This window comes from Amia ocellicauda, chromosome 17 (assembly GCF_036373705.1).
Source record: "Amia ocellicauda isolate fAmiCal2 chromosome 17, fAmiCal2.hap1, whole genome shotgun sequence".
In the NCBI taxonomy this organism is placed as follows: domain Eukaryota; kingdom Metazoa; phylum Chordata; class Actinopteri; order Amiiformes; family Amiidae; genus Amia; species Amia ocellicauda.
The window spans coordinates 20,215,256-20,226,442 of record NC_089866.1 but is presented as its reverse complement, the minus strand read 5'-3'; the positions used below and the strand labels follow the sequence as shown (position 1 = coordinate 20,226,442).

Genomic DNA, 11,187 nt, shown 5'->3' with positions numbered 1-11,187 from the left:
AGTTGGTTTGAAAGGGTTTCACTTTCAAATCGCCAACACCTTCAAAACTGATTTCTGTATTCTGAGTCAATCATGAATTCAGTTAGGAACTTAAATGGACTGAAAATCTGATAACATCACACTCTGCACTCCTTCTCCATGTGCTTTTATCCTCTCCTGGTGAAAAGTAGATCACACAAGAATGCAGGCTTTTCAGTTCAAGTGCCAGTTTTCCTGCCTCAGTTCTTTTCATGCTGACTTTAAAAACTCCCACAATCCCTCGCTTTGGTCCTCCATAGAAAAACAAGCAGTACCATTTGAATGGCTTTCCTGCTTTGATTGTTGAGGTGCTGAAAACTGTTGTTTCTAGCAGCAGACTTGTTTAAACAGCCTTTCCAGGGTTTGTTTCTTTGATGCCAGTGTGCAGCTTCACCAACACAAAATGTGCAACTTTTGTACACTTACACAGCAGTATCAGTGAAGTCCAGCAGTGCCAGCTCAAAGGTTTGTACTGTTTTGGGCAATCACATGGAATCTCGTGACACTCTGGACAAAAGACGAGTGTTGAAACACGGGGCTTTATTAACTTGTAGACTTGAAATCAATTTGCTGTTTTTAAACTCACTGTTTGTCAACACAGTGGTCAAGATGTGGGTTTATACAGATGGGGGCCATGTGTTTTTGTTGTTTAGTGTTTCTGCTCTGCAGCCTGTGATCAGTATTTAGTCTGAAGCAACATGACACAGATAGCTGCTATCTGAGGGGAAGCTCCAGACCCAGATTTTAATGGGAGGCGTCTGGACTTCTGCAATGCCAAGTCAAGGTTGTTTTTCTGCGTGTCAGGCAGGAGAGGGGGAGGGTTTTAGTAGTCACAAGTATGTGAATATTCGAGATCTACAGAAATACTTCAGCGCTCCTCCACATATTACGGTCAAACCTAACTGGAGAGATGGAATGTTCCTGTACAAATCAGCAAAGATGATGAGGTTGGGTTTATATTACATTCAAAAGAGAACACAGAAACCAAGAATCAATGTCGGCAATGAACGTCTGACACCTCAAATTACCTCCCAGAAGGCACGGTCTGTACTGCGAATTGGATTACTGCCACTCAACAGTTCCAGTGCTCAATGGTGACATCTAGTGGCATTACTGGAAATCACCAACAAGATCTCTATCCTCCCCCATTTCATTACATAAATCCAAATTAAAAGAATACTTTGATAACACTTAATGATTCCTACTTATAAAAACATAATAGGACAAGTGTGAAATAATTTAGTAAATAAAAACATGTAACTTGGTTTCACAGACAGATTGCAACATCTTATGAGCTTTGACATTGATGCCAAATGCCCTGTACACCTCCTGTATCATGTTTGGGGATAAATTCTTGCATACAACTGTAAAATGTAGTTTATCAGAAAGTATTACTCTGTTCCATCTACTAACTATAGGAATATATACAAGAAAAAAGTTCAAACTATGTGGCATGAAGCAGTTCTAAGTTGATTAAATATATCCAGAAGTTATCAGAAGTAAAGGGCAAGATCAAAAATAAAAGCAACTTCTATACACAACTAGACCCTCTGGTGTGTACAAACAAAGGACAAGCTGAAATGTTAATTTCTTAAGAGATTTATTACTTTTTTTTTTTACAGCAATGTACACCAAGTCTTGAGATTTATGGAAGAATTTGACCTTATATGCAGAATATCCAAGTTATTTTTTTTCCATCCCTCTTTTAATACAGCTCCAGACATCCAAGCACACACTACAATCATTCTGCAGGGCAAGCAAAACTCATAACACTGAAAAGAAAAGCACAACCTTTGTCAATAAAAGAACACCACACCACAGACTCAGCAGGAACACACTGCTGCAAAACAACAAAACCAAAAGTCAACTTTGCTGTGCGTAGTGGCGGCTCAATTTACTTAGTATTAGTTCTTCTGTAAATAGAAAAAGTGAAAATAAAATAGCTTTCTTTAAATAAACATTGCTGTTCCCTTACCACAGAAAAATCCCAAACAGACTTTCCCAATTCTGTAAAATCACACTCCCCTTTCATAGTTAAATCTACAGTTATGAATCAATCACTAACGCAAATGTGTCTACAAGGACAAAACTGAAGTCTACAGCTTTGCCTGGTTATGATGTGACCATTTGCAAATGTATTTTTTTAATGTGGAGAAAAAAATTACCGTGATAATGTAGGGCAGTGATATCCAGGTTACTGAAAATTAAGGCATTATTCAAACCCTGCCACTGAATTCTCACATCATTTTGATCTCTGAAGTGCATGATCTACAAAAAAATAGTTGCACCCTATCGCAGTTTGGTAAAAATTATGCACAATTCTCTGTATACATGACCTTTTGTTTCGTTATACGATGAATGGGCAGTCCATTATATATGGCTTTGTCACATTGTTGGCATAAATATGTACAAAACAGAACACTAAATCAACAGGCCCTTGTAACCCCGAGAGTTTTGCTCTTAACACTGTCCTCAGAGGTTTAGCAGCTTTCATGTGCAGCAGATGTCCACAATAAATACAAAACTATACTCGGGCTAATAACAAAGACCATCCCTTAGAACTGACAGCATTATTATATCAGACTTTTAGCAAAGTTATTTCCTCTGTATAAAAATAAGCATATGCATATTCTTATTGATCGACCAACCAAAATTAAAACGTGTAGCTGTGAAAGTGTTAATTAAAAAAACAACCAACATCAACAACAATATATAACCAAGGAAAACAGATCCTGAATAGTGAATTCAAGTCTCTACATGAGAAATCACAAGCTGTGGTTCTTTCATTCCTCTATTCCCCCACAAGAGCATTCTAGAACCCATACTGCTTGCAGAACAATTTTATGATTCAATCACGTTTTAAAGACCAGATATTCAAAATCAGACGAGTCATTCCACACATCACATCCCAACAGCGGGCTATAGTTTTGGGAATGTCACCACATGAAAAAAAACCCCAGCATAATAACAATCGATACGAGTGGTTAACTTGGCAGGAATTACAAACTTGCTTTTCATTCTGCAAATTGAAATTGCAGTGGTAGTGACTGACTTTCATTTAAGCAGGGTGATCACTTCCATTCGGGCTTGCTCAATTACTGTCAATGCAGGCATTTACTACACTGGGTATAACATTTAAATCAACAGAAGCATCTAACAAAGCTCCTGCCTTTGTATTCGGATGCTTCTCATAAATGTAACAGGACACAACACCTTAACCAAATTGGAAATCAGCTCAGTACTATCAATATCACAGGGTCAGAGGGATCTTAAAACTGCTAAGGAAAACACCACATATGTTATATTTAATGATAATGAGACAAAAGTGAATTATGCAACAAAAAGCAAAGGGGAAAACTCCATAATTGCATTTGTTTTACACCAACCCAGCCATATTGTGATGTTTGTAGATCGGAACATTTTAGACAACTACTTTTGCCGTTTCCCGTTATATGGATCTACTGGTATGTCTACTAAATAATGTGGAATGGAGTGAATTAACACCTGCAGATCTGCAAAATCCGTTTGTAAAAAATTAAATGGTGCAACGTGGTCTTGGCATATAGGTTAAAAAGGATTTGGGGAAGGAAAACAAGCAAAGAACAGTTCATCATTCTCACAAGATCAATTATTTAGTGGTTCAGGTTTTACGGGATCCAACCGGTCTTCAATATACATGTCCACAGAGTATTAAAAAAAACGGATATGATGATCCTTAGGGGAAATTAGTGAGATTCTAGTTGTAGTTGTAATGGAGTCACTTCAGATAGCAGCAGATGTCTCCCTTTCCTCCAGCTGGGTTTTTAAACTGTACATATAAAAAGTATCGACACATTTAACGGCAAAACATTTGTTTTCCTCATCTTCTCCACCCCCCGAGGTCTCGGTGAAGAGATTTCTACACCACCGCTGCCACCAGCTGCTCCTGCATTAACTGGCTTTACTCTTTTTTCTTCACCTTGTCTTTGTTTTTCTGAAACTTCTGGTGGACAACTTTAAGCGTAGTGAGGAAGTTGCCCAGGAAGAGGATGAGAAACGTCAAGCCCAGCATGAACACCTGCAACCCCATAGAACAGCCATTAGTTTCGGGTGCCAAGAGCCGTCTAAAATCATGCTTGATCACTCACAACAGCCCTCCTAAAACAGTCATCACCAATACAGGGGATTAGTAGAAAGCAAACTGTCAAAGAAACAGAGAAACCAGTGACATTTCCTCTTCAGACAGACCGCCCCAGGCTGTTAAACACAGGGCAGAACTCAGCTCATTCTCTTTATACTTACTTGCCATTCTTTGCACTCTTCATGGCTGGACAACCCAAACAATTTCACCGCATTATAAAGCTGCCAGAACTGAAAAACATACATATTTTAAATTTTAATATAGGGATTTACTCTTCACAGCATAACACAATTTGATGTTTAACACAAGACGCTTGAAAATCAATGCACAACACGGAGAGAGAGATGGAGAGATGGTGACAGGAGGAAGCTGGGAAGGTGTTCACAGAGAAAGGCATATTTAAATAAATAAAGGGTCTCACAGGGTTTGTGGAGAGAACTGAATGTTGGGAAACTCTTAAGTCCACAGTCTGCACACCGGTCCTGCTCAAACTATCACGCAACTTTCTTCAATAAACAGTATAATAGGTATTCTGCATGAAAACTATGTTATGCTCTCTAACTGCTATCCTTATCCAAATTGTGAAATAAAGTAAAGTACCGACATGGAATGAAACCCCCTCCTGTATGGCAGGAACCATGATGGGTGCCCAGTGTCACAGGAAGCGGCCAGCTGTACTTACGTGGCCAAAGAACAGGAACGGAAGAAGAAAGGTGAGTCCTCTCCACATCCAGGACTGGAAACCCTCTGTGAAACAGAAACACACACACCGGTCAGGAAAATAGGGATTTTCCCCTTAATTGGGCTTACTACAGAAGGAGGAGCAAAACATCATGGTTACATTTCTCACTTTCTTTTAGATAAAAGTCATTTTAAATGCATGCCTACTCCAGCTATGATCTCCTCAGGATCAAGAGAAGTTGAATATACATGAAACCTCCTGTGCCAAACCTTTCAGTTGTAGGTCACTGAATGTCACTAGAGGGCAGTCTGTCTAAAGCTCCTCGTGTTGTTTTTGTTTCTTTGTTTTTGCAGAAGATTATTACCAAGCTTAAGGTTTTAGTTTGCTCCCAATGCTCAGGAATTCACTCATATTTAAGTATCGGTTTAAAGGGATTTTAGCTCACCGACCTCTCCACAACTTTGTCTCAACATTAAAATATAACGGGCAGTGTGTGTCATGCTGCCATTAATAGATCCAGTACCAGTCTGTGCAAAACATCCTCTATTTTGCCTGGCACATGCAATTAATTTATAACTTCTTATCGCTTTCATTTAGCCACAGCTTGGCATGTGGACTTGTTTGTCCGAAACACTGCCAAAAAAATAAAACCTGAAAGTCCCTGGTTGTTCCTCTGTTTAGGTCCAATTACATACGTCTGTAAAATACGAACTATTCAACATTCAGCGCTTTCCTTTCCCTGTCTCATGAAGGCATGTTTAGTACCTTACCAACTGTGAGGTCGAGATGGTTTCTCTCCCCTAAAGCTCGTAACCTGTAGAGGCAGCCACTTTGGTAGTAATACTGCAGAAACTGTACAAAACCTGTAAGACAAAGAAAGATTAGTCTGCAAAAATGTATATTAAACTGCAACAGTCCAGGCTATCTGTATAGCATGCAGAAAACCATAAAGAAAGAATTAAATGAAAATGCATACTTTGATATACTGAGAATGCCAGAAATTGGTTTCGAAACATCTGATACATTAATCCATCCGGCCTTTAAAGAGAAAAACAAAAACAGAAGCAGTTAGGATTTATTAAAAAAAACTAATTGGTTCACTATCCCTGCTAAACATTTACATGTTTAATGTGTTAAATCAAAAATAAGGTTAAAAATAAAATACTTAATTGTAACCTGTTGTTCATTACCATTACTCACCATGTTAACATGACACCAGATAGAAAGGTTGAAACATAGTGGTGTGAAACCCACCAGCCTTTTATCCTGCAAAAAGCGGGAGAGGAGAGAATCCCACTGTAAGTCTGGCAACAGGTTTGATCACTGTAACTGCAGAAAGGCTACAGTACACAAAAGCACTGTCTTAAATAATATCAGTCTCCTAAACAAAAACAAAATCATATAAATATGCAACCGTTTAAAAATAAATATACCAAGTAAGTCTACCAATTCCTGTGAAAGTAGGCCACTCAGACTGACATACACTGAATGTGGAAGAGAATCTCACTAATGCTCACACACACCCAGCCAAGCTCTTTAAAGTGCCAGTTACCTCAAGGGGTAACAATAAATAAGTCCCCGAGCGACCCCAGAAGCTGAAGGTCCACTGGCTTATAGTTAGGCTTAGTTTGCGACTTCCTGACGTTTTCGGAATTTATCAGAGCCTGCCTTTTAGGAAATCCAACAGCTTGTCAATAATGTTTTCTGCTTGATACACTCTATACTCTGGCAACCATTTCCCATGAAGCACAACTTCACAGCACAGTTTTCTGCGAGGCGATCGGTAATTGACTTTGGGTAACCACAACGTATTAATGAGATTCGACCCACTAGATATCCGAATGACCTATGACTAATGCACAACACTGACAAGATTAAATCTAAGGTGTTCTTCCACCCACTGTACACAGAGACCTGTGTATCATAATGGGGATGCATACAGCACAGAATCATGATTCAGTTTTACAATAAGTGAAATACAGAATTTATACAAGCGTACAACAGAACAGGGTCTGAGTTTAAGCATTCAACTTACATAAAATCAAACCTACTAACCCCCCCCCCCCCCACACACACACACACACATACCTTGACCCATTGCTGATGAGGATACTCTCCCTTATGGTCAGTGTACAGTAATACCAAACCAGCAAAAAATTAAAGATTTCATCTGTCACCCTGGAAAACAACACAAAACCATACATTACACACCAGTAAAATTGCAAACAGAGAAACATTACACATTTTGCTGTTTGGCATTTCGATTTATAGTCATTTTGTATATTTTATAAATTGTGATTTCCTATAGTTGTAAAGCACTTTGAGATGACGTCTTCTAAAGGCACTATACTACCTAATGTGTATTTTCTCATTATTTACCATTTCACATAAGTTTGTTTCAGCTTGCCTCATGTAACCTGTGAAATCATGATGGACAGAATGTGTTCACAAGTTTGTAGACATTTTAACACTTAAAAAAACATGTATGGGATGCTTTCAGTGTTTTTTAAAGTGCATCTAGTGCCCTCTTGTGTCTTAGTTTAAAAAAAAAAAAAAGTAATATAAAGAGAGAGAGAAAACAAAAATGCTTAGGAAAACCAAGCCAATATATCAAGCATCTTGATCTAAGGCTTTTCATAGGAAATCGTGCTAACAGGAGATAAGGACAACTCACCGGTAATTTAGTAGGAACCTGCATGTTATGGCACCAAGCAACAAGATTATTGTCATGTAGAGCTTGAACTTTTCATATTCATCTTTGTAGGCAAATCTGTTTGAAAGAGGAATGTATCACACACAAATGCAGGAAAACAGGTTTTATCAAAAAATCTGTCTCTCATGTGCAACTTGCTTTTGGCTTCTCAGTTCATTACAGCCTTCATGACTGATATAGCCACACATAAATCAAATGTGTTTACCTTACAATAAATTACTATGATTAGGCTGAACTGCAAACTTACTTTGCCTGATTGCTGAGTAGTGTTACATTCACATTCCCCAGTACCAAATTTAAGTACAACCTGTAAAAATACAAAAACAAAGTTGTGATTTCAGTTAAACATTCAAAACAATCATGTTGTTTGCAATGCATTTCTTTGACAGAACAACAAAAAACACTTGTTCAGGATTAACACTGAAACTCGTACTGCCAAATATGTGATTCACTTCAGTTTAAATTATAACTTTAATTAATATTTTGCCAAGCCTTGAGGTTAAAGCATTACTAAACTATTACACAACAAAAATATGATACTTACCCATTCTTCTTTGGCAAATATGCTTCCATATCAAAGAAGACATTTTGCTTTCTTTCTTTGATTTGGGCTTGGATATCCTTAATGTATTCTACTTCTTTTGGACTACTTGTCTGTATACACCTGAAAAATATTGAACAAAATTGCAGCAAGTCTACAAGTATGTGTAAATCAAACATTCTGTAAATTGGAGATTATTTCTTTGTAAGGAAGATATTACTTTGATGCATTTGTTTCCCATCCAAGAGATCTGCCAAACAGAATCACATTTAGTTTTAAAGACAGCTTTCATTGGCTTTGAAGGTTAGGGGGGAAATGCTAAATTAAAGAATTACAGACTTTAGAGTGATTTCAGGGCTTTAGAAAGGGCATATTTTGCACAAACTAAGTCCATCTACAGCACAAAGCTCTGCCTCTGGTTACTTGGCTGTACTGCTGTACTTACCTCTGGAGATTGTGCTTCAGGTCACTCAGACTCTTCTTCTGTTTGCTAATGGAATTGCTACATATCGTCTGGAGGTTGGTGAGTTCATCAAGCTTTTGTTTGTACACTTTGTGCGTTTCCTGGAAAACAAATGCACAATGACTTTAGCTTAATCATTTGTGTTTGTGCTTTGGAGTATTTTATCCCCCGTGAATAAGGGCTCATGATGATTATGGGAAAATACAACCATGTGGAAGCAAGATGCCTGAAATACAACACAGACCAGACTCAAGATTCTTCTTTAAAATGGAGTTCGTTCCTGCGTTAAAAACTATTTGTCTCCTGACAGGAAAATGTGACCCTTAGACAGGCCACAGACATATTGGATATACAACGAGAAACTAATAAAGCAGACATGGGTATCAACACATTATTTTCCTGCATCGATGGAGGTCAACAATCCCTGTAGATATCCAGTAAGCATATTTAAAAGTATGGTGTATAATAAGATTAAAATGGGATAACAATGGCCGGGCTAAAGCTGGTGAGTGTATATATAATACTTGATTATACATTCATGTCAAATACATATTCCCTCAATGAATGTTTTGTGCAATATTTTCTGTTAAGAGTAACAAAAATGGAACAGAATCAGAAATAAATCGCACAGAGACAGGGTAATGGTGGTATTGCAAATCTATTTATAGTATATATTTTATAGTACAATAACAACTGACTACTTCTCATGAACATGTTCCAAGCACTGAGGGTTTGAGTAGCCTCCACAGCTTTATAAATGATGGACAAAAGTGAACAGTAAATTTGGGTGTCATTATATTATCTATACAGGGGTGGGGGGGGGGGTTATATAAATAAACACGATTTGACTTGCCTGTGACATTCATACAATATTTTTCTGCTTAGCGAAGCAAGAATGTGCAAGCTTTTAACAATACAGAATATGCTTTGTGCATTTCAATATCAGTGTGTAGTCCAAGTTATGTTTTGGAAAACACACATACATACATACATACATACATGCATGCATATGTATATACTGTACTAGTTACATATCACTTTTTGCAAAGTATAAGGCTGATGGTACTCTACCAGTCCATATGTTGTATTTGTCTTGTGCACTAATTGTATGTGGGTAACCTCACATGAACCTTTAAAATACAATCCATAGATCATTAGGCTTATAGTAGAGTAATGCCAACTTCACTCATACTTTCTACAGCTTCACGGTGTCTAATGTCAACCTGAATGATGCAATAATCGATCACAATAATGACACCCTTGCCCTGCCTCGTAACAAAGACGGGTTATTTCCTACCAGGGTGTCAATGGTCTGGACTGCTTACATTCTTGGACAGGACCTTCTGTGTCGCTGGCCAGGCCAGGATTTACAGTTCGTGTAACACACCGATGGAAAGTGTAGCAAACAAAAGGCAACACATATGCAAGCAAATGCAACTCCGGTAATCGACTCACTACTACACATTTACACATATGCAATCAGTAGAAAACCTTTAGAGCTGTAATAAACATGGCTAATGAGCAGCAGTGCTTGATAAGTTTTAGCTGACAATTCCCGAGGACAAATGCTGTCATTCGTGAGCTGGTACACCACCTGTAGCTGCTGGAATTCCCGATCAATTTCTTCCCATTCAGCTTGGCACCTCTGTAGTGACATTGTATCAGACCCCGCTTTCTCTCTCCCTCTCTCTCTCCTCTCTCCCTCCATAAGCACACCGCCGCCGCCGCCGCCGCCGCCACAGCTGTCCACCGCTACCCTCGCCAGAACTCAGCTCTCCAGAGCGCAGGCGCACTGCGGCACCACGGTAGTGTTGCCCCTGACGTCACTGTGTCGAACGAGTTTGGCGCAAGGCAGCACAACCCAGCGAGGCCGCCCGGACCAATCAGCTTTGTCGAAGTGACGTCTGCCCTGTCCCCCCGACCAATCGAGAGTAGGAGCGGAACTCCACTGCTGCCGAGAGGAGCCATCAGCTGCAGGGCAGCGACGAATGAGAAACCTGGCCAAGTAACGTGCCGTCTGATTGGTCAGTTCCAAAACGACTTGTGACTGGATGCCTTTTTTTAATTCGGTATTTTCCCTTATTATTTATTATCACATTACTGTTTCTGTGACCTTCATATATAAACACTTGCATATAGCATTATACATACATATTATATTTCAATAGACAGCCCAAATGTAAAGTTGCAGTAGACCAGTTAGCTGATTGTAACTATTACTTAAGCTATTTTCAATTAGCCATCCCTGTTATTATTACTTATATCAAATACTTGTATTTTAAAACTTTTTTCTCGCTTTAGGGCACGAATTGTTAAAACATTAGGGTTTTTACTACACATAATTGTAAAGCTCACTGTGCAGGATCACTATAGAGCCTCCCACTCAGTCTGTAACTCAAGATTTGTGTTGTAACGTTTTTGAAGCCAGAAGACTATGAGGAGTTTAGAGGGATTTCTGTGTAAATTACCCAAGCTCCCTGACCTCAGCTGACACACAACACTTGCTTTTCACAGCAGGGTTTTTCTCCACTCGATGGCAGTAGTGCACCTCTACAGACAAAATACATATATGCAATACACACACCTAAAACATGAAAAGCAATAAAATAAAAATATAATCATAAACAATTGATTAAATGATCGCCTACCT

At 38.7% G+C, this 11,187-nt stretch overlaps 1 protein-coding gene across 1 annotated transcript; it reads right to left on the bottom strand.

The window, feature by feature from the left end:
• Positions 1-1,601: 1,601 nt before the first annotated feature.
• tmem120b (transmembrane protein 120B) lies at positions 1,602-10,337 on the bottom strand. Its single transcript, XM_066688707.1, has 12 exons — positions 10,132-10,337; positions 8,520-8,638; positions 8,078-8,197; positions 7,781-7,840; positions 7,495-7,590; positions 6,909-6,998; positions 6,021-6,086; positions 5,797-5,858; positions 5,591-5,683; positions 4,821-4,885; positions 4,300-4,368; positions 1,602-4,075 (listed from the first exon to the last, which is right to left on the bottom strand). Exons 1-12 carry the CDS (start codon positions 10,243-10,245, stop codon positions 3,959-3,961), a joined length of 1,071 nt encoding a protein of 356 aa, XP_066544804.1. The 5' UTR covers positions 10,246-10,337; the 3' UTR covers positions 1,602-3,958.
• Positions 10,338-11,187: the final 850 nt, after the last annotated feature.